General features: G+C 44.9%; 3 protein-coding genes across 3 annotated transcripts; all 3 read right to left on the reverse strand.

The window, feature by feature from the left end:
- Positions 1-5,224: 5,224 nt before the first annotated feature.
- Positions 5,225-7,439, reverse strand: LOC117836818 (cytochrome P450 78A5). Its single transcript, XM_034716327.2, has 2 exons — positions 6,230-7,439; positions 5,225-6,089 (listed from the first exon to the last, which is right to left on the reverse strand). The coding sequence occupies exons 1-2, from the start codon at positions 7,367-7,369 to the stop codon at positions 5,484-5,486; spliced, it is 1,746 nt and encodes a 581-aa protein (XP_034572218.2). The 5' UTR covers positions 7,370-7,439; the 3' UTR covers positions 5,225-5,483.
- A 2,704-nt stretch (positions 7,440-10,143) lies between these two features.
- LOC117836819 (protein SPIRAL1-like 1) lies at positions 10,144-12,518 on the reverse strand. Its single transcript, XM_034716329.2, has 3 exons — positions 12,359-12,518; positions 11,093-11,347; positions 10,144-10,462 (listed from the first exon to the last, which is right to left on the reverse strand). The coding sequence occupies exons 2-3, from the start codon at positions 11,324-11,326 to the stop codon at positions 10,388-10,390; spliced, it is 309 nt and encodes a 102-aa protein (XP_034572220.1). The 5' UTR covers positions 11,327-11,347; positions 12,359-12,518; the 3' UTR covers positions 10,144-10,387.
- A 468-nt stretch (positions 12,519-12,986) lies between these two features.
- LOC117836817 (vacuolar protein sorting-associated protein 52 A) lies at positions 12,987-22,288 on the reverse strand. The gene is made up of 19 exons (XM_034716325.2): positions 22,045-22,288; positions 21,884-21,941; positions 21,580-21,675; positions 21,141-21,242; positions 20,506-20,589; positions 19,931-20,011; positions 19,215-19,358; positions 18,442-18,533; positions 17,420-17,501; positions 16,656-16,841; positions 16,102-16,217; positions 15,965-16,023; positions 15,502-15,602; positions 14,877-14,927; positions 14,568-14,747; positions 14,315-14,449; positions 14,131-14,205; positions 13,668-13,725; positions 12,987-13,585 (listed from the first exon to the last, which is right to left on the reverse strand). The coding sequence occupies exons 1-19, from the start codon at positions 22,143-22,145 to the stop codon at positions 13,284-13,286; spliced, it is 2,103 nt and encodes a 700-aa protein (XP_034572216.1). The 5' UTR covers positions 22,146-22,288; the 3' UTR covers positions 12,987-13,283.
- Between the last annotated feature and the right edge of the window lie 5,407 nt (positions 22,289-27,695).

Raw genomic sequence — 27,695 nt, forward strand, 5'->3', positions numbered from 1 at the left:
CGCTTCAGCTTATAAGCCGGCTGAAAAGCTGAAACGGCTGATTTGTTGTGAGAGGAAAACACTGTTTGGTGGCTGATAAGCCAGCTGAATAAGCTGAAGCGAACAGGTGCCATGTTTTACTAGATCTGGAATGGTTTGCCTTTCTGCACCCAGAAGACCATTCTGAACATTTCTCAAAACTTGATAGTATTTGTCCAACATATATTTACTCCACTAAAATGTTGAGGTTTCATCATTAGGATCTAACAAAGATCATAAAAATGCAGTACATGTATTGATGCCTATACTGATATTTCATATTTGAGTATGGTTCAGGAGGCTGGGTACCTTCAAGTTTGGACCTGAGGCAGGAGGTGGTACTGCAGCCTCAAACCTCAGACGTGCACCGTTGGGGACACAGCCTGTCGGGCGAATACTCAGCGAGCTCTGCGTACCGGACATTCTTCCATGGTGCGACCAGCTTTGAGCCGGCAAAGAGGCTTCGGCAATCCTGGGCTCCGGCGCTGCAAACTTCTTGCTATGACACCATTGCCGGACTGCTGACAGGCTGCCCAAGCGTGGCATGCCACCTTGCATCCAGTGCGATGCTCGCTTTGTGTGACGAAGCAGATGAAGATATCTAGAACCTCCTATGAATCATGCTTATTGTTGTCCACATTAGTTATGATGCATCATGTTCTGGTGGAAACTTTTTATGGGTCACGCTTTTTTTTTCGTATTCATTTTTTTATTGCCATTTGGCGAGAAATTAGCAAATGTGTGATCAGTTGCGGATCAAGTTGTATTCTGACTCGCATGTTTCCTTGTATTTTTCCAGTGTGCTGGCGCCTCTTGCTCAAACCTGCAGCCACAAGGTACAGCTGGCGAGTTGCTTCTGCACCTCTGTGCTCCTATCGATATTTCACTGTTCTGGAATTCCAGTGATATTTGAGGAATTTCACAGGAATCAGTTTGGACACTGAGTTGTAAAAGCAAAGCCAGGCCAACCGCGCCGTGAAATTAGGCCAGGCCAAGCAAAGTCTTAGAAGCAGAAGCAGTCCACTTCCTATTGAGTTTACCATCAAAAAACTCCTGCCTCGGCAAGAATATATCTGCTACATATTCTGCTGCATGATTGACCACACCATTCTCAAGGAGATGAGATAACGACCTGCACAGACTCCCTCCACTGCATCTGCTGAACCTTCTTCTATCCACACAATCACCAACTCACCTGCCGATCATGCGCTTCACACCGCCGACTGCTGAAGCGAAAAGACCCAGCGGCGGCAACAACTGCGTGGTGCAGCGGATGACCATGCATCAGGTCACATGAGGAACCAATCATGAGATGAGCCCCTCACCCTCAGTGCCTCATATCATAGGTGACATGAGTAGCACATCATGAGCCATGAGCTCGCTACTCGCGGTTAGTTTATGCCTGTTTCATGGATGCCTTTCCACCTAATGCCTCTAAAAGGGAACAAACATGGCATGCGAGATCTCCTGCAGGATTTGCATACAGCTATGGATGTGATGCTATCAATCAGGGGATTCTATAAGCTAGCTTGCTTGATTCGCTGCTTTGCAAGGCATGCTTGAAGCCTGTGGTGATGATTTGCTGGTTTGCCAGCTCTGGAGGAGGCTTCAAGTCTCTAACGATCATGAATTCTAACCTGCTTTAAGGAAAGCATGGTCTTATCTGACCAACCAGATCAGATCTAAGATTATGTATGATGTGATCCTGAATTCATGTGCTCAACGAGACTTGACTAGAATAGCACCTGAGAAGATAAAGATTAGCTTGTGATAAGGTTGACACTACAATATGTTCGCACCAATTGTAACAGAGAACCTAACTATGATCACATCAGATATCAGACTATTAAATATGGACTAGCTAGTATCTACTTTGAGGAACTTTGCTTGTCCAGTAGGGTAACAAGTTGTGGTCTGTGTGTTTTTGCATATTTTTTCGACCTTTTTAGATCATAGGGAAAAAAAGAGAGACAAAAGAAAACCCGCCTGCAGGATCATGCTTTGGACTGATCTTTATGCCCAACAACATTCGCAATTTGGGACGGCGCTTTCAACCACGAATGGCGTGTGTCACGTGTGTGCATCTCATTCCATCTTTTACTTCTGTCACCATTGTTTGAGCTTGGGAGGAGCCTATGTGAAGCCTGACAGGAGTGCCTAGCTAAGGTAGGATGAGCTAATTGCACGGGTCCACTGCTGCTGTGATTCAGCACTCAGCAGATCCCTGACTGGTGAATTCATCTTCTTTTATCCCCTCCAAAGAAAACAGAATTCCCTTGCTTTATTCCCACTCTAGAATTGAAGTCTGGTCAGGACTTGATCGTACGGTAATTAAGAAATTCCAGATACTTGAGATCCTTTTTCTCAGGGAGCTTTTGATCGTCGCCACAAATAATGATTTGTTGAAGCAATGATGATTGATCACAGCACAAGTTGCACCGCTGGTCTTTGATTTGCATACCTCGGAGTAAATTATTGCCACATTTGTATACTCCCTCCGTTCCAAAATGTAGGTCGTTTTGGATTTTCTAGATACATAGATTTTGCTATGCACCTAAATATAGGATTATGTCTAGATACATAGCAAAATCTATGTACTAAAAAAAAGTCAAAATGACCTACATTTTGGAACGGAGGGAGTAGATATTTTGTATGCCTAATTTAGGCACTTCAGGTCCTGAAACTAGAGAGCCAACCCTTGCCTGATCGTTTAAAGAACTCGTACACTTCAGGTCCTGGCAGGAGTGCCTAGCTAAGAGTAACATCTTTGACAGATAGACTATGCTTATGTTGCATGAATTCTGTTTTTAATTAAAGAATTTAACACCATCCTTATCTTTCATCAGGAGAGTAACTGTGAGTGCGACAGGCAGAACGATTACTTTACAGTCCAATGCTTTTTCTCCGTAGGAACCATTATCATGATAGCCCTTAATTTCTCAATCATCTGAATGCTTTACCAACAGAAAAAAACAAAATACCAGAACCCACTATTATTCCACTATTATTCCAGAACCCCGTATATCCCTTTTTGTTGTGCAAACTATCACTTTCCTTTTGCCATATATCTATTTTTCAAATGCTTGTGCAGCACCCACCAAATGATTGGGGAATAAGAACCCAAAAATGGCATAATTCTGATGGCCTCTGCCTCTTGCTTTACCCTCCAAATCTCACGCAGAATATTTGTAGGCTGGGAAAAAGTTTGTGCCCTTTCCTTCTATAGAAAACAACCCAGGTCCCTATGATACTTATTTCCTAGATCGGGATATAATAATCCAGTATTTAATTTCCTAGGGTTTTAAACAATCCAAAGGGTCCGCCGCCATTTTTGAACTCTTCCTTTTGGCGCCACTCTTAACCTTTTTCTCGGAGGACATGACTCTAGGATTAAGTCCCATGATACTCAGTTTTGCATTTTTAATTTCAAGTCGCACCATGCATGACGTCAGGCTAACTCAGCTCACAGATTTAAAACATGGTTAAAGAAAAGATGTTGAACACTTTGGATGTCACCTCCAATGTTATCCTACTAAAGTGGAAACAAGATATGGTTCTAGTTGATGAGACATGAATATCACTTACTGTGTTCTAAATGTGAACTCTTTGTGACCAAAATTCCCTGTGAATAATAATCTTCGGTTGTTCTTATATGTACTACATTTGGCCACAAATTATCATTTTGGACGTACATAAACTAATTTTGAAACTTGGACTATAATCATTTTTAAATACCTATATTTTCCCACCTTATTATCTCAGTATTTTCCCTATGATACTATTGGAGGATGCTTCTTTCCTCCTACTACATTTTCTCCAAAAGACAGCATTATGCATCAATCATGATTTGATCAAGGAGTCAAGCGATGCACCTTTTGAACAGATTTATGTAGGAGTACCACATCTTTATTGTATGGATAAGGCATATAAAAAAAACGACTGTACATACCAGTAATTTGTTGGTTCTAGGTTGTTTTCTTATCTTAATATGTGTATAGTCAATATTTAAAACTTAAAAGTGGGCATACAATAATTAATATGAGGAAAGCATAATTTTATACTCTCTCCCAATTTAAAATACAAGGCAAGGACACATTTCAAGATTCAAACATTGTAATCTCACACCAACAATTAGCCTCACTTATTGTAATTTTGCTTTTCAAAACAATTTCATTGGATTGACATTTAAAAAAAAACCTACAAAGAGTTCTGGAGACATGCCAAGTCAGACTACACCTTATATTTTTTTATATTTTTGATAAAAACAACAATTCGATAGATTGGATAAGTTAGCTGTAAGCAGCTGTAAATCAATCCGGCGTACTTCATTCCCATATAATTGAGAGAACAAGAGAAGACGAGGAAAGGGAGAGAATAGAGGGAGACACTGAGGCCTGGTTTGGTTCCATTTGCTTATTTTTAAGCAAGTGTCACATCAATGTTTAGATACTAATTAGGAGTATTAAACGTAGACTATTTACAAAATCCATTACATAAGTGGAGGCTAAACGGCGAGACGAATCTATTAAGCCTAATTAGTCCATGATTTGACAATGTGTTGCTACAGTAAACATTTGCTAATGATGGATTAATTAGGCTTAATAGGTTTGTCTCGCTGTTTAGCCTCCACTTATGTAATGGATTTTGTAAATAGCCTACGTTTAATACTCCTAATTAGTATCTAAACATTGATGTGACACTTGCTTAAAAATAAGCAAAGGAACCAAACGCCCCCTGAGACGTGGCGCAAATGGCCATGTCATGCGGTACAGGCAGATTTGGTGGATGGTTGAATGTGTTTAGACATCAAACCGCAAAAATGGCCAGATATGCCAACACTAATGTAAATTTTGAATTCAGACATGCAAATTGAAGGAGTTAACTCTGTTGTAATTTTCTCAGGATCAAAACAGGTGCAGATAAATTTGTAGCATTCAAAAATTGTCTTGCCATCAAAATTAATCAAGGTCAGGTCATTTGGCTTCCACATATATTGTCTGAAAAATCATAAAATTGCATTTTTGTATGAGGCAAAGGGAATAACAAGTTTCCATGTTCAAAGTATCAAAACCAATGATATCAGAAACGAGATGATGAAATGTGTTCTTTTTTGTTTTGGAAGGAGCTCGAGCTCAACTTTCTCTAGAACAAAGCATGCATTAAAAATTTATAAACCTCATTTCCATGTGTCACAAAAACAGCCTCAGACAAAAACACGGTATAAAATACATGATTTTTCTACAAAGTTCTCATGAGGCATTTTCACACGGTATAAAAACATTCAAACATGATTTCACATCCTAGACACTCACATCTAGTACATGAATATAAACACATTCGCTGATTATACGTAGCTACTTAAACTCGAATCGATCCCAAATTAAACACATTCTCTGGATCCACAAAGGCAATCAAACGGCGCTACTCATCCTGCGCGCCACGCCATGCGCTCTTGTGCTTCGTTCTCACCACCTCGGGGTGGCCTTGCACACGAGTGGCTTCTCCATCTCCAGCGACATGCCCAGGCGCTCCGACAAGTCCACGCCGCCGCCGTCCGCTGGCGCCCACTCGAAGCGGTGCAGCAGCTGCGCGAGCCACAGGTGGACGGTGGCGAGTGCCATCGCCTTGCCGGGGCACACGCGCCGCCCGGCCCCGAACGGCGCGAGCCGCAGGTCCCCGCCCATCACGCTCACGTCCTCCTCCTCGAACCGCTCGGGCCGGAACGCCTCGGGCTCCGGCCACACCGCCGGGTCGCGCGCGATGGCCCACATGTTCACCATGGCCGTGGTGCCCGCGGGGACCAGGTGGCCGCCGACCACCGCGTCGTGCACGGCGAGGCGCGCCCACGACAGCAGCGGGCCCGGCGGGTGCACGCGGAGCGTCTCCTTCACGACGCGCTGGAGGTAGGGCAGCAGGGCCACGTCGGCGTCCGACATGGCGGCGCCGCCGCGGCCAACGACGGCGTCCAGCTCCGCCTGCGCCTTCGACTGGATGTCCCGGTGCAGCACCATCCGCGCCATCACCCACTCCAACAGGATCGCCACCGTGTCCGTCCCTCGGAAGATCATCTCCTGTTGCATGCACGAAGAAATCGAAACGTAAACACGATGCGCATTTCGTAACTGATGTTACAAATGCAATGTTCATGGATGCATGTCACGATGTAACAATTCACGATTCACTAATTAACTGTTCTTGATTTATTTCTTACCCAGAGAACAGCGATCATGTCGGAGTCCGACAGCTTCTCCTCGCCCTCCAACCCCAGCAGGACGTCCACGAAATCTCCGGCGGCGGCCGGCTCGCCATTGTCGCCGCTCTTCTTCCTCTGCCTGTGCTCTTCGATGATCCTTGCCACGAACACGTTCACCCTGCCCACCAGGGTCCTGCACCTCCTCCTCACGCCCTGCACGTCCAGCCAACTGAGCAGCGGCAGGTGGTCGCCCCAGTTGAACACGCCGAGCAGGTGGTACCCTTCCTTCACCATCTCCTCCAGCTCGACGCCCTCCGGGCTCTCGGGATCGTAGCAGGAACCGAACACGGTGGCCATGACGTGGTCCAGGGAGGCCGCGTGGAGCACGCGCCGCATGGCCACGGCCTCGCCGCCACCGCCGGAGATGCGCCGGAGCATGCCCTCGCCGATGGCGGCGCGGCGCGGGGCCGAGGCGGCGACGCTGCGCGGGCTGAAGAGGTAGGCGGAACTGATGCGCCGGAGCGCGCGCCAGTAGTCGCCGGAGGGGGCGAAGCCCATGGCGCGGTGGAAGAGGAGCTCCCGTGCCGCGTCCTTGACGGGGCGGTCGGCGAAGGCGGCGCTGGACAGGAGCTCCCGCGCCGTGTCGGGGCGGCTGGCCACGACGAGGCGCGTTAGGCCGACGGAGAACGCCGACAGCGCGGCGCCGCCGGGCAGGGACCGAGACAGGGACGCGAGCGCGTGGTGCGCGGTGGGGCCCGCGAGCGCGGTGACCACGCCCGGCGCCCCCGGCGGCGGCGGCGTGGCGGTGCTGGCGCGGCGCCGGGAGACGGCGACCGCCGCCCACGCGGGGCCGCCGGGGAAGAGCCAGACCAGCGAGGTGGCGAGGAGGAGGACGGCGAGGAGCGGGGAGAGGTAGGTGGTGGCGGCAGGGAAGAGGAAGAGGAGGTAGTCCTGGGTGGAGCTGGTGAGGGTGGTGGCGTCCATGGCGAGGGCGTGGTGGTGGTGGTTTCCTCGGGGAGGTGGGAAGGCTGGATGGTGTGGGTTTTGGGAGGGTGAGGAGGGTTTATATAGAAGGAAGGCGAGGGAGGCTGCGTGCTGAGCGTGACATGGAGGAGGTTTAGATTTCAATAGTAACAGCTCAGGAGAAATGAAACTCATTGTATTCTTTCCCCTTTTTATGGTGGAGAAAATAGCGCAGAAGTAATCTTTTGCGTTCGCTTCAAACCATTTGGAGCATTTGGTCCATACAGATAATAGTTATTGTAAAAAAAAAACTAAAGCTTATATAGAAACCCTCCTATTTCTCTAAATCATTAGTGCAGCTCTCAACTAAAAACAACATACAACTTCAGGAAAAAAAATAATATGTAAATATTTAACAGCAAACCTTTTCGCTATTCATGTCTCTAACTAATAGAATAAGTACCATGAAATAGGTTTTTTTTTATGATTTGTGATCAATTGTATATGGAATTTATAAGCTGTAATCTTTCGGTTTAATGGTTGCTTGATCATGCTCTTTCTTGCTCCAGCTGTAAAGGCATGTTTGTTTGAGCTGTAGCTTTTGAACTTTTCTAAAAAGTTGTTGCTGACTTTTTACTTCTGAAAAGTCAATACTAGTTTTTTTTAAAGATATGTTTAGCTTTCTGAGTTCAAAAAACTATGAAAAGCTCAAAAAACTGAGCTTTCCAGCTTTCCATATACACCTAGCTTTTCTGGACTTCCAGCTTTTCAAAAGTTGCACGATTAATTCGTTGTTTGTTTGAGCTCCTAACCTTTTTCATGCTGAGAAGCTGTCCGGAAGCCCAAACAAACATGATCTAGGATTAGCAGGATCCCCTCGCACCTACTAGGTGCAATGCAAGTGCAATGCAATGGTTCCGTGCCTTTCTCCTCTAGCTACCGTTGATCATTCATGGTGAATTTGCTGTGTGGATGCAGCAGCAGCTCACTGCATTAAGCTGGGGCCAATGTAACCGCTGCAGGCTCAAGAAGCACTAGCTGGTCACCAGCCGTCCAGCCGTCACAAACGAATTACGGGCGCGTTGCTTGGAGCAATTGAATCGCCTTCAATGGCGGTTATTAATCCTGCAGGGCCTCGATCGGCAGTTGGGTTGGGCCCCGGACAGGCAGGCAGGCGCGGCCAGCCGGCTGCTAGCTCGCTCGCTCACTTTGGCCCCCCCGGCCCGCGTGTAAAGTTTGCCGGCGCCGCCGCAAAAGGGCGCGACGGGATGCGCCGCGCGCGCGGCGCGGCGGCGCCTACACAGCACGCGCGGAAGCGTGGTACTTGCGCCGCCGGGGCGGGACCAGAGCTGAGCTAGGCGAGCGGTGCTGCTAGACGAGCGAGCATGCATCAGGACTTACGTATAAAACACTTTTTCTCTCTCCTGCGGTTGGGAATTGGGAGCTCGAATTAAAAAATAAAAAGATATTGAGACGATTGTAGCGTTAAAAGTATCTAATTTTGGCAAATACTACTCCATGTCGGTGATGGGTGATATTTGCAAGCTGAGTAAGACATGAGTAATTTGAGAAAAAAGTCTAAGTAACCCACGTATTCCCCTGAACTACAAAATCAGATTTTTTTTTAATCCCTCATCTTTGCAAAGCCATCTAACCTTGGATAATTTCGCCTCGCTGGCATGCTGAGGTGGACTTTGTGTTGCTGATGTAGATCGCTTACACGTGAAGCTCACATTTTTATCTCATCTTTATCTTCTTCCTCTGCTAGCTTCTTCTTCCATCGTACCTCCTTCGGTACGCCTCTGTTTAGCTGCGCATCCGCTTTCACGCCTTGCTCCTCCGCTCGCACACGCATCGCTCCGCGCTCATGAATTCGGCTCCCCTGGGACGCTCGGTAAGGTGCGGCCCAGGCCACCTCCCGGAGGTGTGCATCGCGGGGATGGGGTCGTTCCCGACAACGTGGCGCGCGGGGCTGGGCCCGGGACGAAGGCCTCCTCCAGGCGGGTCCTCCTCCCGACAGCGTGGTGTGCGAGGCCGGGGGCTGAGACGACGGATCTCCTCCCAGCGGCGAGGCGTGGCTAAAGAGGCATCCTCCTGGTGGCGTGGCGCGCGGGGCCGGGGGTCGGGATGGGGACCTCCTCCCAGCGGCGAGGCGCAGCCGGGGGTTGCCTACGGTCCGTTAGAGGAAAGGTGGGGCAGAAGGTACGACATGTAGGTCCAGAATGTAATTGAGAGAGGAAAAGGAGAAATAATGTGTACACACCCTGGCTGGCATGTGGGCCATTGCCACATCATCGTCCATCGTCAACCATCATGGTGGCAAAACCATCTTTAATTGCCACATCGTCGTCCATCGTCAACCGTCATGGTGGCAAAACCATCTTTAAAACCGCTTTAGGGGGGTTATTTAAACGGTATTGTATACTCCATCCGGTTTTAGAGCTGGGGCTACTATAGTTTGGGGATCCGATTGATGAACTCCTCTGACGCTCAGCTCTCCACTCCGACAACCGTGCTTAGAGCTGGATCAGGACTTGCATTGCAGGGATCCATGTGAGGTGAGGAGGTGTCTCGACCTACCTCGGTGATCAGAGTGGCTGTACGAGTGGCGACTGTTGAGGCAACGGTGCTGCTGCCTCCAGCGGCTCCAACTGGTTAGCGAGGGGACCGGAACGAGCTCCTTGGATTCACAAGCGGACCTATTCTCAAACGATGGATGACTAGAGCTCCACATTTGTATTTTCTTGCAAGCATCGAAACAACCATCCTCGAGCCTGCACATCGCTCTTCCTTGACTGAACATCAGGATGCTGAGGCCCAACATTCGATTCTTACCTGCTGCAACCTAACATATATCGTCACTCGCGCGATGCACGGCAGCAGTTCACCAACCGCGTCGAAACGCAGAAGAGCAGATAGGTCCAGCGGGCAGCAACCATACCACACCATCACAGAGAAAGGGTGCAAAGTGCAAACGAAATAAGGTTCAGGCATACGATTTGCCCTGGAATTTAGCGACAGCTTACGTGCCCATGCCGGAAAGGTTTTTGCCGCATAGAAACCATCCGTACGCACACAGCACGGGGGGGCACACACATGAAACGACAACAACGGTTGTTCACGATTTTCAGATAACGATGGCGGCGCGGGATAACTTGGTTCAGATAACGATGGCGGCGGAGGATAACTTGGTGATCGCCAGCACCGTCAGCATCACTTCCCACCGAACAGGTAGTCCAGGGAAGAGCCACCACCGGGAGCAGCGTGGACCTTGGTCGAAGGACGGTCCTGCAAACATCATTTGATCACCACAACAAACCAACCGTTAGTTTCATTCCCATAATTCTGCCATGATGCTGAATCTGATTGGGCAATGTAAGGATGCAGACATTAAACATTGGAGTATATAGCTGTCTAGCTTAGCTGTTTACAAAGGACAATCAGTGGCCATTAAAGGCACCGATGCCCTCAATCCAAGCCATATCAAATTATGAATCCTATTGCAATTTCGAAACTACAGATTCATATGAAAACTAGTGTTGCAAACTTAATATTTTTAGTGCACAAATTGCAGACAGCAGCGACCAAAGTACTGAATAAGATGTTAACATTGATAATCCAAACATTCAATACCAACCCACCCCACAACAAGACTAGTACAGTCTAAAGTAAAATACCTGATGGAACAAAGTTTCGCTTATCAATATGATTCTAGTGGGGTGCAAGAACAAGAATATCATATGACAGCGGTACACAGACCTCCATAATGCTTTTAACATGATATTCCCCAGCCCAACATCCCACAAAATATGACATAATCGCTAAGAATGTAAATGTATGACTGTATGAGCAGTAGGCCAGTAACAATAAATGCGTGTCAAAAAGGTTGGTATGAGAAAATGAAGGAAACCAGAATACCGTAAGGAAGTTGCCGGTGTTCTGCCCATCAGCCCGGTGATAGTTGTTGGTTTGGCTGGTGACCCCTGCAGCAACCTGCTTAGTCACATCAGGCTTGGGAGGAGCTGGTTTCCCAGCAGGAGGAGCACATGCGGCTGGTGCAGCTGGTGCCACTGCTGGCTTTGGGGCCTCATCATTTCCAAAGAGGTAGCCCAGTTGACTTGAACCACCACCGGCACTACCACCACGACTCATCTTGATTGTTGAAAGGAGAAACTGTACAAAGATGCAAATCAGGTATCAGGCATGATTCCAATACACAATGCGTAAAGAGAAACATAAGTGCATCAATTTAATCTTCAACACTCCAAGTTAACATCGACAATGATCTGCCATCGATGCTTGATAAGGATACCATTCTCCCAAGATCAAATCAAAATAAAGAAGATTTGTTTTGACAGGACAGGCTCAGTTACAATTTAAGCACTGCAGGTGCAAGCAGACAGTAAAAAATAGCAAAATATATCCAGATCTGCCATTAATGGTTGGTATTTCTGATCTTATCTAAGTATGTATGGAACCCCATCTCCCAGAAATTTTCAAAGACATTAGTACAGAGACACATAGTTCCTTCTACGTTACATGCTTGTGCAGAAAATAAGAAGTGATAAAACCAAACATAAATCTAATCAGATTCAGGGAGCAGTACAGGGAAAGAAAACACCTTCAGCTAACTCTACTTGGTAATATATATATATGACAGGTCTTGTAAAATAACAGCAGAAAAGAACCTAACTGACAGCATTTCACTAGTCAACAAAGATCACCATGTCCATGATTTACAATCGGTTATGTGAACAGGCATCATCTGGGAAGGTACGTATCCAGTGATCTGATTACCTACGCAATTCAGCACAACAACGAAGTAACATTAAACGAAACGAATCGACGGATCCTCCACCAAAAACCACAATGCCCAACGGATCTACACCTTTCTCTGAAGAATCTACGCCACATCTTCCTCCAAAGAATCTAAATTCTAAACCACACGGCGCTATCGCACTGAGCCAGGGCCGGCGGGCGGGGATACCCTACGGATCGACGACGCTGGCTCCTAAACGCCAATGGATCCGCGTCCGCCGACGACGCGGCGGACGCGCGCGAGCCAGAAATGGACGGGATCTCATCTCACAGGCAGATTCAGCCGCTCACGACGCAGATCAGGGAAGCGAGACGACGAATCGAGGCTGCACTGGGCGAGGAGGAGGGCGGGGCGGGGGCGCTTACCGAGAGGCAGAGGCGAGGAGATCGAGCGCGGCCGGCGGCGGCGGGGTCGGTGTCCGGTGGGGAGTGGCGCTGCTCTTGCTCTCGCTTCTGCGCTCAACGGGAGGGCCAGCGGCTGGTTTGTATAGGGGGGCGGATGGGCCCACCATGCGGAGTGCGTGGGCCGATTCCCTGACCGGCCGTCCGATCTCGCCGTTGACGGCCGAGATGGCACGGGGCGCCCGCGTGAACGAGACGCTTCCCTCCCTGCCGCCTGCTGTAATCGGAAACGCGTGATGCTGTTTGCAAATATTTTAACGTTTGCCGTTCGTAGATATTTAACACAAATATCTACCACTGCATAATCTCCGTTTTGTTTCTTCAAAAATTCATAGGGGATGTTTCAGGAATATATGGAATTTAACGCTCACATTAAAGTTGGAAAACTATCCCGTATTCCAAACAGTACCAAGAAGACCGGGACGGTTTCCATACAACTACCGTACCCAGCCATTCACTGTAGCTGCTAACGTTGCCCCACTTAGGCGGCACAAGAAAGAAAATTCACCCTACTTTAAATCTCAGTTGTGATTGCTTAAAGAACTCTGGAATTCTTTTAACTAGATTAAGGGAACCAGATCAAAACAAGTGCTAAACAGAGCACAAAATCACCATTCTTGTAAATTACATTAAGTGATAACATTTGATACATACATCAGCATGGCAAACATCTCGAGCTTATACACTACAATATAACAGCAGCATAAAGGACACGGTTCTACGCTGGGAAAGGGTAGGGGGGCCAAATAACTCCGACGAAGCTACAAATCACAACAAAATACTCTTGTTTCCTCTGCAGTAGCACATGCCAACTTTGTCGTTACAATGTAAGGATACACCACTACCCCTTAACTAGTCGTCTTAGTGTACATGGAAGGGGGTAAAGCAACTAAAAGGTCCTAGAATACTTCTTGATTTCGAACAGGATGGAGGATATGGACACCAGGTCCTTGTTGAGAGCAGAACCGCCATTGATCCTCTTGACACACTCGGTGAGCCTGGTGTAGTAGAGTAGGAGCTGCGCGAGCGCCGCTCTCAAGATCTCCATCCCACACAGGAAGTTGCTGAAAGATGTGATCACATCTTTGTGCATCTGCTCAATCGCAGCCTTGTACCGGCTCGCAAAATCCTTTACCAGTGGTTCAACTTCGGCAACGCTGATTTTCTCTGAACTTGTAGCCGTTTCATCCGCTGATAACGTTAAAGCAAGATCGAGGTGTCATTTCATGGTACAAAAGCAAAAGGGTTTAAAGTTCGGAGACATTTCACTTACCTGGACGAGTTTTGACAAATCTGATCAAATCACTGAAATGCTCCTGGAGCAACTCTTCCTGCAGGAATATGCATGCATCGTATCAAGAAACTTCAATGGAACTTCTTAGAAAATGCTAGTGTATTAATGCATACAGGAAATGGACATGACATGTATGTTGGATAAGCCCTCAAACAGTGACAAACTGCAGTTCCTTATATTGTTACTAACATCAAAAAACAAGCATGCTGGTGTGTTGCCACACTCTATGAAAGCCAATAGGCATATCCTTGCTCTGTACAAAACTAGCATCTTTCAGTCTGTTATGAACACTTGGCATTCGGCAATCATATAAGAACCTAACACCTCCAACTAGATTTATGTGTTTGTTTGTTTGGGAGTTCCACCAGCAAGCTTAAGAAATGTGGTGAATGGTATTTTGCTCGCCATACAGAAATATTGTCCAATCTATACAATGGCATACCACATATATTGCAATGTTGCTCTTAAGAACCTCCTCGAAGTGGAGTTGTGCCTTCCCACCCTCTGTTCCAGCTTCCTTTTATGTCAAAGATCAGATTGAATGAAGTAATGGTTATTTTATAGATTTGTGTCGAAAAGTTACAGCATAAAAAACTGCCCCTTAAAATTAGTTACAGAATGGCTACCTTCAGAATGGCAATTGTTAAATCATAGTTGTTTATTAAGAAAATAGTTTGCAGCTTCGGTTTACTGAACATCTTGGCCAACTTAACGAGCAAGTCCTCAATAGCCATCCGCAATCGCTCCAAATTAAGATCAAGCTGCAGATAGAAGCCAAATTTTGTAATTTCCGTGAACTTCAAAAACAGTTGACTTGTGGTATGGCATGTGTGAAAAAAAAACAATCAGAAAATAGTGAAAGATTTGTGATCAACTAACCTGACCGTCCCCATGTTCAACATTGAGGTGAACTAGAGAAGCCGTAAATTCAGCATATCTCCTTGTGACATAGTGTGGATGGACATCGTCCTCCCAAAGAGTCTTAATATTTGCATTTCGCAAGCTGTTCAAATGCAAGTCAAACACCATCTTGAAGCGAGGCCAGAGTGACATATTAACCTGTCCATCGTCCATAAAATGAGCTCAGTGATTCAAAATAATGGAAAGAGAGCAGAAGAAAGACTCTCATGCCGGTTCAACACCATGCCTTATAAATTTTCAGAAGCTAAGAACCGATTCAGACCAGACCTTGTCTAGGTAAGAGTCCAAACATGGGATTCGCCGCTTGAACATGATGAGCTGCACAAAATACCCATTTCAATAAGATTTAGTAAAAGTCTAGTTCTGCTATCTTCATCAGTTTATGCACTGGAAGAGAGCTAACAAACTTGCAATTAAATTACTATTTATTTTTAAAAATGTAAAAAAAAGAAACAACAAAAGGATACAAAAAATTGGTTGATTGTCACCAGTTTAAGAGAAAACCCACACAGCTGGCTACAAGACGATTCAACAAAACATAATTTTTCTGTAAACTAATCCCCGAAACTGGGTCGAAACTGATAGCTTCCAACCCACTGAACTGAGAAATCGAACGGGTGAACCAATATCACATTTCTATAGTAGTCCAATGACATAGTTTATGAAATCCAGATATGAGCATGGATGTGTCACATTTCTATAGTAGTCCAGCGACCTAGTTAGCCAGTAATTGCTAGTGTAAACAGAATATTGTGCAGTTTGTACCAAACATTGATCACAAATCACAACCACACTGAGAAGAAAACACCATTGTCCTGAGGTTTATTCCTAAAACAGGTATAGAAATGTCGATACTACTAGCTGTTCCATCATAAGGTAAATCAAAGTTTACCTGGTGCTGATGAATTATTCTGATCATAAGCATTATTCCGATTGCATCATAACAGTTCAGGAGTACAGCATTGAAATATTCATCAACCACTTGAATTGGTCCTGAGGAGGAAAACCAGTTACCACTTCAAGCATAAATCATTTTCATCAAGCAGAATGGCAAAGATGGTAATGCTAAGGACAACTTTAACAGCATTTAGAAAGACCCTAAGGTGCTCCTCGATGGAAACACCATATTTGTAGCTGAGAGAAAACATGAATTTTGCGATTAATAACAGTTCCATTTTTCTTAATCATTGGATGTATGTGTGATATGAAACTTAAAAATAGGGCATGAAGGAAAAGCATCAAATGCACATGGTAAGGCAATGCTAGGGGTCAAATGTGGGTTACCTATCTGATAAGACTACGGCACAGGATACAAATAAATGTGAAACAAACTTGATGAAAAGTAGGATGAAAACCTGCAAATATATCATGGAATATGGATTCTTCACCGAAGAAATCATCAGTGAACAGGTACCTGCAGTTTGTTGATATATGTCACACTGCCACATTTTGCTATGATAAAGAGGGAACTAGACGGCAATCCAAAGCTTACTCGGAAGTGGCTGTGTCAATAAGAAGTTTCTGCAAGCTTCTGAAAAGAACTTCATATGGATATTTTTGTGACTTTGCTTCAGCTATATGAGGTATCAATGCTGGCTGATCGATTTCCTGATACCAAAGAAAGCAAAAGACAGAATTTACACTACTATAGTTGCCACTTGTCAGTTTTGAGAGAATAAATCCTTCAGGAACAATAGATAGTCCAAAAGGTAAAAAAAAAAATGTGAGGCAACATTCCAATAAAGGAACAAAATCTGGCATATCTCAAATTTATAACAGTTTCTTTATTACAATTGCTACTATTCATGGGTACAAGTGCAAATACAGGCAAGCTGAGGAACTATGAAAGTATAGATAGCAAAAATGTTTGGTCTCAGCATAATGGGCTATGCTCCGAAGCCATGAAGCTTGTTAGTGTATAAGTTCTGATTAGTTGCTATGTACCCTATGCCTCAACTACACAGTTTAGCTCCCATGCCATGTTGCCACTAATGAACTTCAAAATTCTAGACATACTGTGAATGAAAGTGTAATTAAGTAAACTACCTTTAATATGTTTATTCGTTCACCCAAAGCAAACACTGAAGAACGGGTTTTTAGAGATTCTTTTCCAATGGAGAAAAGGAAGCCTGTACTTCTGGTTTCAACGCCAAGTAAGTCGGTGGAAGTAGCTATGTCCATCTGTAGTTTCTCTAATGCTTGTATGTATGCACGAAAATGTGCACTTAGCACCTGTAGGTAGAAATAGTAAAAAAAATAAAATGTTAATATAACCAATAGAAGTTAGTAGTGCAGACATGTATAGGTTTTACATGGTTCTCTTTTTTCCTCCATGCTAGCAGACTTAAATAATCATGCAGAAATAAGAGAAGAGTTTGACGTAGATGAAGGTTGATGCCAAACAGCCAAAAGAAGCAAAGACAGGAAGGAACAGAAGCTAATGCTCCAGGTCCCAAAGACTCAAACTGAATAAAGTGGTAAATCATGACCCCAAGTGGAGGAGTCCATCAAAGCGCATCGCAACTCCCTTGGCTGTTTCAGTGTTTCTGCATGCTATACCAAGAGTTAATCCAGCATTAACATGTTTGAACCCTCAGGCATTAGTAATCACTACTTTTTGGAACAACAAGCATTATGTGAAATCCTCCTCACTGCCTATTGCCGCTATAATACTAAGCCACATGCTCCACTGTCAACACTTCCGTACACAATTCATCAGGGACGTTAAACATTGGTTATGTGGTAGTCATTCAGATCACGTTGCTAGTGTTGATGTGGCTAGAGATTTCTTGTTAAAATACCACGCTCACCTTATTCATGGTATCAATATATGCCGCACGAATTTCTGCATATATCTCCTTAGCATGTTCCTTAAGGAAAATTATTGTGTATCTGCAGTGGAGAAAGTGATGGCCAAAAGTGAGAAATAACGCAAAAGGACAGAACATGACAGATGCAGCAGCAATATAACCACATAGGCATATGCAATATTTGAAGAAAAAATCATTTCCAGTCAGTAAAGGTCTATTACAAGCATAGTAATTGAGTGGAGTGATCTGTTTGATGATTCATTAATCCAACCGGTGGTTTGTAGACTGGACTTCAAATTCATTAATGTAATCTTTAAAACTCGAAACATATTTTAATTTGAACTCAATTGTCAACAAAATGCTGCCACTCAATAGGTTTTTATTCCCCACACAGACAAGAAGATCTACACTTTAAGTGCCCTGGTTAGCTCTTTGGAGATGAACAGAAGTTTAGGCATTTAACTTTCAAACCTGAGCAGTGTAATCTGTTGACAAGATATCTGTCCAGTTTCAGTACAATACTGCATGAGTAAAACATTGCTGGTGACAGCCCATATATGGTTACTGAAAATACCAATATGGCTTTTCCATATGTATATGTAGGCAAATGCACTATCACCACCATATAATGTGCCTTTGATGCAACCTTCCAAATTCAAAGTACTAGTTTATACCATTGTCATTGTAATGCCCCTATAAATATCCTTGAGGCATTTCGTACATCTCAGTACATGTAACCTACATGTATAAGTGATTTTCCATTATCCTTAGGAAATATATGGTAAGTTTCTCCACTTGCAACTATTTTAGTAGGATCACAAATGGATGAATCGGACTACATTGAGCGCTGTTGAAGATAACGTAGTACAGATGAATTTTGAATAAGACCAAAACAAGACATAAATTAATATACTGGAACCACAATTTAGTTCACAAAACTTTGCACTGAGGCATGGACAGCAAGACAGGTATTGAAAGGTACAACAAGCCAAATAGGTATGTGATAAGAAAGCATGACATACTTGTATTTAAGAAGGACACTCTGCTGTAGAATCTGAATATTAGTTTTCGGTTTTCTCAAGGCATAGAACTTCTGGATGACAAACTCAAAAATCTGCAAGAAAAGTATGGATGCATTAATAACGGTGTTCTAGCCTAATATTATTGGATTTACTACAAAAAGAATCAGTGAGCAAAAGGTCAAACACAGGTTCTATTACAGCTTCCATGTATTAATGCAATTAAATAGAGATATAAAAATTTCATGTCGATTCATAATTGCGTGTCAACTAGTATGGCCTATAAATAACACTCGCCATTAGTAATCAATTTGGTTTGTCATCTGTCATCAAAATCTCAAGAAAAAAATCCGCATCTCACTCTAGCAACGAGTGATGCATCATGTTAACAGTCCAGCGTCCATCATCACTGGCACATACCAATTGCAAGTTTCTGACACTTCAAAAGATTGCATGTTGCAACTAGCAGCTATGTGCCAGTGGCCCTATTCGCCATGTCAGTGACATGTGTTTCCCAATTCATACATTACTGCAGTCCTACTAAGTTTATTCCCTTTTCAAGACGACCTAAGACTTCATTACATACATCTGATGAGTTTACTATATAATCAGGAAAGTTCACAAGCATTGTGATTTGTGAATCAACAGGGGTAGTAAGACACATTAGCTCTGATAGTCGCATCACATTGATAAAAACATGGACACAGGAACCCATGGAAGGATGATAAGTAAGATGCAAGCCAACAGGAACTAAAAACGACAATTGTTTTCCAGACCTTTGAGACAGCTTTCTGCCGTAGTCTCTCAACTTCAGGCTGAACATCTTTTAGAGCCTTGGATGATTTAACCATAGGATCAGCATCAATGAACTTGATCTTTTTGCTCAGAGTCTCAAGTGTTTTCATATATTCATCGTTGACCTGCACAATTGTTGAATAAAGCATTTTCAGAAATCCATTAGGAGAATCATGCTTCAACTGCAAACAAGCCATGCTGGCATAGCAAAACAGTAAACTCGTGTGACTTTTGATATATCAAAACTGACAAAGACAGTCTTTCTAACAGGTAATATAGCAGTTAAAGCTTGGGCAAACCAGCAATAGTTAAGATTTGAGCAAACAAATACATGCAACAGGGGAAAGAAATATCATGTAAGATAGGATACACCAGACTACTTAAACAGCAATCCATAGGATTCCCAAAGGAAGCAAAGAGACAAAATAGAAGAAATCTCATCGTTAAACATAGTAATCAAAATAGCAGAGTTGCATTATACTCCCTCCATCCCAAATTACTATTCATTTTGGCTTTTCTAGGTGCATAGCATTTGCTATGCATCTATCTGGGATGGAGGGAGTAGGTTGCAAATAAATGGTAGTAAGTTCAAGAGGACTGATCGTAATATATGCTAAACTAAATCATGACTGTACAACTAAACAAAAAAAAACAGTAATGTTGAGAGCTGCCATAATGAAAGAATGTAAGTAATCACCTCTCCATCAACAATTATGTCAATCATTCTTGGAGGTACTATTATATCCTCAACAAATTTTGACAATTTAGACTCTGCAGCCTGCAATTTGTTTTCCAAAAGATAGGAGTCAACATAAGAATTATAAAGGCAACTGAACATGGAGAATAGGGGAATACAATGCATAAAAGCTAGGAATACTGTGAATCGTTTCCACAATGAAATAATTTCTAACTGTTCAGACTTCAGCGGACAGTGACTATGCTTGAATGTTTCGGAGGGAACCATTGCTTCATAGTGGCACATCACTACTAATAAGATCTGATCTAAAGAGCAAAATGGTGTTGCACATGGTAGTACAACCTACACTGACATATCCTTTGGTAAATGTATCACCTTATAAGAATCATCATCTAAACTATAATTTTCCTAGCTATGCCACTTGCATGAACAGAGATCAGACAAGAATGCCAGCTAAGGGGATACAAAGATAACCATAAAACATGCAAGATGGAGAACATTATAAAGCAGCCTTAATTAACTAATAGAAAATCAAATCGACGAATGAAAGATACAAAATATGGAATGAACCAGACCTTACGATTTTTCAGCTTTAATCCCATGTCCATAGATTTCTCCTGAAGGACCTTTATCTCTGAACTTATGGAACCAATTTCTGTCTACCACAGAAGTCAAAAGATTGCAATATGACTTAGTAAAGAAAAGGAGGATCTGTTATTTCTATCTAAAGGTGAACAAATAAAGAGGACTAGAAAAGCATGAAACAGCATTTAACGAGAGTGCTGGCCATTACATTTAAGCATTATAAGTCGTGAACCATTATAAGCCAGAAATGGTGTTGCTAAAGTTATGATCGTTGAAGTTGTTAAATGGATCATATCATATAAATTGAAATTAGAATCCTTGGATAGCACGTGGAAATCGGAGTGCAGCAGATAAATGTAGTACTTGGTGTGAATAGCTCCATATGTGTTATAGTTACAAAAGGACATACTGAATGTAAAGGGGCATACCCTTGGTACATTTTCATGTAACTAACAGTTAAGCACACCCTGGCAAGCTTAGACAATGAATTGAACTGCTAATAACAACAAGAACACAAAAGCTCGCACGTTGCCGATTTGATAACATGTTTACAGCTACTCGCTTGGTTATCCAGCATGTTATATCTCAAATAGTACTGCCACAACAAATGGAGATCTGTAATTACCTGGAATCCAGTCAGAACCATTTCCATTTGGGACAAAATATTGTCACAATCGCGAATTTGATCATGCAGCGAAACTAGGTTTTCACTTTCCTTAATGTAATCCTACAAAAAAAAAAGAAAGGCAATGTTCCTTAAATCAAATGTCAAGACAGTAACCCAATAATAATTATTTTTGCAGCAGCGTTAAAAACATCAACAAATCATGAGTCCATGTTCTCCACATAGCTTCACTACTCTTGAACAGCCATTTGATGATTCAGCATAAAATTTTGTTTAATAGAATGACCTTACCAGTTCAAGATATCACTAAACAGGTTGAAATTCTATTGACATTTGACTCGTACAACAGCTAGCTCTACATTATGAGAACAATGATTGTCCGTCATAATTGACATGAACTACTTAACTAGGACCAGATAACATCTGCCAAAGCAATCACCTGTATGGAATCAAGCTCGACTTGGCGTATGTTATTCTCGACACCTTTTGTGTACTCGCGCAGTTTGATGCCGTTAGCCAGGATGTTTGCGACTTCCTGCACATGCCCAGAAAGAGAACAACAGTGACCAGCAAGGAGGAGGCAAGAGCACACTGTTTCATACAGCTCCTCGTCACCCAAACATTGCGGCAAGCTCAAAAGGGCAGCAATGCAATCTGCTGCTTCAAGGTCTCAGTAAGGCGTAAGCTACTACATAGCCATTATGCAGAAACTATAAAGTTTGCTGTATAGCAAAAAGCGATACCTGATCATTCTTGCAGTCGTCGAGCTCCTGCTGCAGCCCTTCCAGGCACTCGTCATCACTAGCAACGACGAAACAGCGCGCAAGCTTCAGAATCGCAGCCACAGAACGGTAGGGACAGCACACGACGCCATCCGAGAAGGAAGAGTGGGCGATCGTAGTACCTGGTGACTTCCTCGTCGAGGGCGAGGTCGCCGACGAAGACCCCGAGATCGAACCTGTCCTTGTGCCCGTCGAGGGCCTCCGCGGCGGAGACGGCCTCCATCTCGGGGCGGAGAACGCCGCGGCGGACGGTGTCGGCCGGCTGGCTGGGTAGCTACGATCTAGATCTGCCACCGGTGGCGGTGGGGGTTGGAGTCGGATCGGACGGGGCTGGGAGGAGGGTCTCCGGGAAATGGAGGAGACAGCAGACTGCACGGACACAACAGGTGGGTTGGAAGGGGCGAATGTGTTGGGCTGGACTGTGTTGTTGGCTGCTTCGTCGGCCTATTACTGTGGTTCTAAGCGCACTCGGCGTGCCAGGCCCAGTTAGTTCCAATGGCCGGCCCATATGTGTTTGCTCGGCCTAGTTAACATATTCGGCCATTTTATGACAGATTTTTTCCCCCTTTTTCGTTCTTTTTTTGCTTTTCCTTGTTCTTAATTTTCTTGTTTTTTTTGAACGGAATATGTATTCCAATTAACTTACGGACTCAGCGATATCGCTGGTCACCAGGTCCTCCATGCCACATGGAGTACCGTCCCATCGAAGGTCGGTACCTTTTTTTTTTACTAGTTTTTCTCCCATACTTTTTTTTTTTGGGGGGGGGGGGGGGGGAGTGGGGGAGGGGGGCGATATTTTTAGTCTCTCACTCTCCTAAACCTCCCGCAAATTTGCGTTCACCCGCATCCAGAGTTGTTCCGCCCGCAAATTTACACGGCGCTTTTCCTCCCCCAATCCACCTGTGCGCGACCACGCCTGCCATTCCCGCTTTTTTTTCCGGGTACCAGCGCCTGCCTTTCCCGAACGGCGGTGGCGCCAGGCCTTCCTAAGCGGCGGTGGCTGCTCCTTCCCTCCCACTCGCAGCAGATGCTTCCCGTGCTCATTTTTTTGCCGTGCGCGCGCACCACCCGCAGCGCACCGGCCGACGCCTGCTCACCCCGCATCGCTTGCCCCGCGCCGGCCGCCAATTGCCGCGTGCTGGCCAGCTGGGTAGGGAGGGAGGGAGAATACGACGCGGCCCTCAATGTAGCGGACAACACACTCGATGCAGAACTCGTGTGTGCAGTGGAGCTGTGGAGACCCTGGACAGTGGACAAGAGAGGTCGGTGATGGGTGAGATGGATGCGGGATGGTGAGGGGAAGCTGCTGGTGCGAGGAATCGAACGGAGGCGCCGGGATACGGCGGATTTGACCGGTGGTGAGCTCTGCTCGAAGGAGCGATGGAGCTATGTTCTGGAGGTAGGGAGGGGCTCTGTTTTAGCATAGCCCCTAATACATCGTTTTGGGGAAGAATTTTTTGAGGAAGTTGCTCTTAGTTAGCGGAGGGAGTAGGTTGTGCTAGAGAAATTCTTGACTCTTGGGTGGTGCTCTCGAATAATTGTATGTAAATTAACATATAACAAATATATATATATATATATATATATATATATATATATATATATATATATCGCGCGGGACGCATGCAAACGAATCCTTTGAACTTGTATATAAACGCATTTCGGTCATTCCTTTTTCAGTTTTCTTGGCGAAGCATGCGCGTGCTTGTACATTATTCTTTTCCATGCATTATGTTATGTGTGATCGATGGTTAAACAAATTACGCGAGCGCACAGAAAAAGCGCATGCGCATGGAGGACCTGCTGGGGCAATTGTTCGAAAATTTTTAGATGCAAGGATCTTCAAATCTGTCTTTAGTTAACTGCAGAATAAATGACTACAACCGCCACGAGATTTACTTTCAATATACATACAAAACTTCCAGCAGAAGTAGCCGAGGGTGATGTCCACTCACATGGGAGATCTTGCAACTTGAACACCGATGAATAATATACAGCTTATTAAGACAACGATGACAAGCTTGCTAATGATCATGGCAGATCCTCAAAGCTAAAAAAAATCAAGATATCATGGTATATCCTCAATTAAATAAAGGTTTTTTTATTGCTTTATTTTAGTTGGTACAAACTAAATGACACAGCGCACGTATACTAGCTGCTGTCCAGCCATTGCCCACCCTCATCATTGTCTCGATCAGCTTGGCGTACGGCCGGGGCGCTGCTCAAAACGCTTGCACAAAGAAAGCGCCAGAGAGATGCATGATATATGCAGAGATACTATACGAACGCGACCGCTAAGCTAACCTGCAGGCTACTACAGCTAGCAACTTGATCACCTTTGCATGCTGAGCCGGAATAATGCTCGTGCGTGCTGTTGTTGCTTTGTATTGTGCACATGCATGCATGCATGTACATACATACACGGAGGGGGCGTACGTACGACGCCGGTACGGTGCATCCGTGCATGCATGCATGCATGCATGTGTCGTCGTCTCAGCGATGCCGGTCGTAGTCGTACATCTGACCCTCTGTAGCTGTACTCTCACTGAGCATTTATACATGCAGTGCCATCAGCTTATCCAAGACATTTTTGTGAGGCGGAGGATCGAGCTATCCGTCGTCGGCCGCTGTCGCCATCGGAGGAAGATGGCGGTCGCCGTCTCGTGTACAGTGTACTGATGATCGAGGGCTAGTAGCCTAGTACTACGTGCAGTGGACGAACGTGGCGGCGGGCGGCCTGATTCACCGGCGGCGGCGTCGTGCACCCGCGCGTGGCCGGCCGGGGAAATGGCAGGCATCTGTCCTGGAAGGCTAGTCTAAAGTGGCAGCGACAACACCAAAAAAAGAAAAGAAAAGAAAAGAAAAGAAAAGAGCATCAGCCATAGAATATGAGGTGATGTGAACCGGCCGGCCGGCTAACATGCGTGCCCGTGTTCTACGTCAGTCCGTCTCCAGCTTGAGATTCAAAGGAAGCAGGACATCGATCCTTTCCCATTCTTCTCGGCTAAATACACTTGATTTTCTATAGTTTATACTGACTTTTTTAATTTTAATAGAAAAATCCCCAAAATTAAACACGGAATTAAAATAGTTTCGGTTAGGTTTATTCCATGTTAAACTAGAACTTTTCATTTTGAATTAACAATAGTAAAACAATCGTATAAAATGATAACATAAAATTGATCTAGATTTACATGATCTTTCATGATGCATAACGTTTATATTTAAAACAGTATATAATTACGTGTATGCCATAATTGAAGTTTAATGGACTTGCATATATTTAATTTGGAACAACAGGGAGTGTGTATACTCCTACATAGGCGAGTGATAACACAAGGAATCAAAGTCAATTGAGGCGGACAATGCAACGAGTATATATATTATATAGGCTTCAAGAACTAATAATCATTCATCATGCATAGCCACACATAAGAGCTAAGGTTCCAAAAAATACAGGTAGCGATCAGTATGCTGCATAACTGCCTGAACTAAAATATTCAATAATATTCAATACATGGTAACAAATGCTCAAGCACAGTTCCGTCAAGATTCAAGCACTACATGGTAACAGATCCTTGGTTTTTTATTTCGAATCATAACAAAGCAAATCTGGATCTAAAATAATCTACTGCAAAGTGCTAAAATTGGGGACCCAAGTCTTACCAAAGAAGCAAAGAGTATTTGGGGAAGTGGATAGCTTCTTGGAGCAGGAGGCGGACACCGCCGTCATCGATTTGAGCATCAACGTTGCAGCCGCCATGGTTGCCGCTCCCTAGCTACCTCGCGAGCTCCGCCTCCATGGCTGCCCACTGCAGTGCCGACGACGCCGAGCCACCGTCAGCACAGATGCTGAGGAGGCCGCGGGGGCGTGCATCGGCTCGCCGTGGTGGTGACCGTGCAACGCCGCGCGCAGCCAAGGGGAGGAAGAGAAGGCACAGCCGACCGCCAAGCAAATGTGCCATGTCATTGGCAGTTTAGCAATGGCAGCTCATGCAAACCGCCAAGATAAAACACAATTTTCTTGGCTGTTCTCTCATCTCACGCCAAGAAATATATACATTTCTTGGCTGTTTACTAGCACCGCCAAGAAATATACATTCTTTCTTGGCGGTTTCATTTCAGCTGCCAAGGAAATGTCCAGACGCCAAGGTAATCCAAGGAGTGGCAAACTCGTTCGCTAGCTGGTCGACGACACGTGCCGTGCATGCGTATGATCCTGCTGGGACGACAATGCAATGCACGCGGCGTATACGGACACGCGTACATGCATACAATATTGTTCGGCTGTTGTTGTCTCGCACTCATATATATATGTATATGCGCGTGAATATACATGCATGCTTGGGTTGTCGCCGTCTCGGTCTCCGGGAGAAGATGGCGGTCGCTGATCTCGTGACGGGAGACGACGACGAACGGGCCCGGCCGGCCTTACCGGCCGGCGTCGTACGGCAGCGAATGAGGCAGCTTGCTTGATCGCCAGCTGTATAACATGCACGCCCGCGTGCCTCCTTTGCTTTTCACACTTTGCTAGAGATTTCAAAAGCTTGAAATTTGATGATTATGCTTTCAGTTTCCAATCTGCAATAATGTTAATAATCTATCTAAAGAAAAATCGTCCTTGTTCTTTCCTACTTGATGATGCCCCGGCCCAGATTCAGGTTCTAGCAGAAACAAGATTTGCAATTCAGGGACATGATGTCAATGGCACGTGAGGGCCTTGTGTATCACTGAAAAGCGACAGGCTAAGGGAGGGAATTTGCAAAATTGAAACGACAGGGAAATGGTCATTCCTTGAAATTATATACATAGGTCCATCGATATAATATGGAAAATTTGTATCATCAGTGTAGTCGTCTTTAGAAATTATATCATAATTTTATTATCATATTTACGGTGTAGATAATCCACAATATAAACATTAGCTTCAAGTTAGGAGTACATCTCAAAGGACCGCGACAAGTCAAAAACAACCAAGAAAAAGAAAAGAACGGACTGCTGGTAAGGAGGAGAGTACGGAATCATCATGAATCGAGGCGGACAAACATGTAGAGGCGAGCGTAAACCGACTAGAAGATATCGTGACCACACCACAGAGCAACACCACAGCACTACAGCTAGCGATCAGAGTGTGCAGTGTAACTGCCTAACAAGATCTGCCATCACCACACCGGTCCCCAAGCACAACACATTAGCTCCAAAACTAGCAGCAGAACACTTGCAATCTGGACTCAGCTTTGCACAACTCCAGACGCTAATAAACCCGTGTTCGTCATCATGAATTCCTTATCTGTAGAAAGCGATAGCCGATAGGTTCTGTAGCCCGTCCTCCGATCACAAGGAAAACAACAGCAACAGGATGTTGCGATGCCGTAGTAGGAGCAGTTCTTTAATCACCTACTAGGCTACAAAGAGGAATCTGTCAGTTCATGTATCGCGGAGTTGTGGAGCTGATGGGATTTCCTGGCATGTATCAGCGAGGGACCATCTCGCGTGTACCATTCGATCGGCGTGGCAAACGTGCATAACTCACCCAGGCACAGCAAGAATGAGCTGTTCTCACTCTTACCTGCAGTTGAATGCGTCAGTTCCCCATTGTCCATGCAGGGGATGCGCTGCCAACCTTCGACCGAACAACTGCGAGCACGCTCGGCCGCTCGTCCTCGTCCACAACGTGATCCACATTCCACGGACGTAATAAACTGGTCGGACAATTCCGGCATCGTGCTCCGGGAAGCTGCACATGCTCTGGCCGTCCGGCGCACCGCTCGGG

This window comes from Setaria viridis, chromosome 9 (assembly GCF_005286985.2).
Source record: "Setaria viridis chromosome 9, Setaria_viridis_v4.0, whole genome shotgun sequence".
NCBI lineage: Eukaryota > Viridiplantae > Streptophyta > Magnoliopsida > Poales > Poaceae > Setaria > Setaria viridis.

What these genes read in the sequence shown, in the direction of transcription:
- LOC117836818 (XM_034716327.2), bottom strand. Translation starts at nt 7,369, where the DNA reads ATGAGTTTCATTTCTCCTGAGCTGTTACTATTGAAATCTAAACCTCCT. An exon ending in ACATGATCGCTGTTCTCTGG is followed by an intron (nt 6,090 to 6,229) that starts GTAAGAAATAAA and finishes TGCATGCAACAG; the next exon opens with GAGATGATCTTCCGAGGGAC.
- LOC117836819 (XM_034716329.2), bottom strand. Translation starts at nt 11,326, where the DNA reads ATGAGTCGTGGTGGTAGTGCCGGTGGTGGTTCAAGTCAACTGGGCTAC. An exon ending in ACACCGGCAACTTCCTTACG is followed by an intron (nt 10,463 to 11,092) that starts GTATTCTGGTTT and finishes TGATGTTTGCAG; the next exon opens with GACCGTCCTTCGACCAAGGT.
- LOC117836817 (XM_034716325.2), bottom strand. Translation starts at nt 22,145, where the DNA reads ATGGAGGCCGTCTCCGCCGCGGAGGCCCTCGACGGGCACAAGGACAGG. An exon ending in ATTGACACAGCCACTTCCGA is followed by an intron (nt 16,024 to 16,101) that starts GTAAGCTTTGGA and finishes AACAAACTGCAG; the next exon opens with GTACCTGTTCACTGATGATT. An exon ending in GAATAATTCATCAGCACCAG is followed by an intron (nt 14,928 to 15,501) that starts GTAAACTTTGAT and finishes TATTTTGTGCAG; the next exon opens with CTCATCATGTTCAAGCGGCG.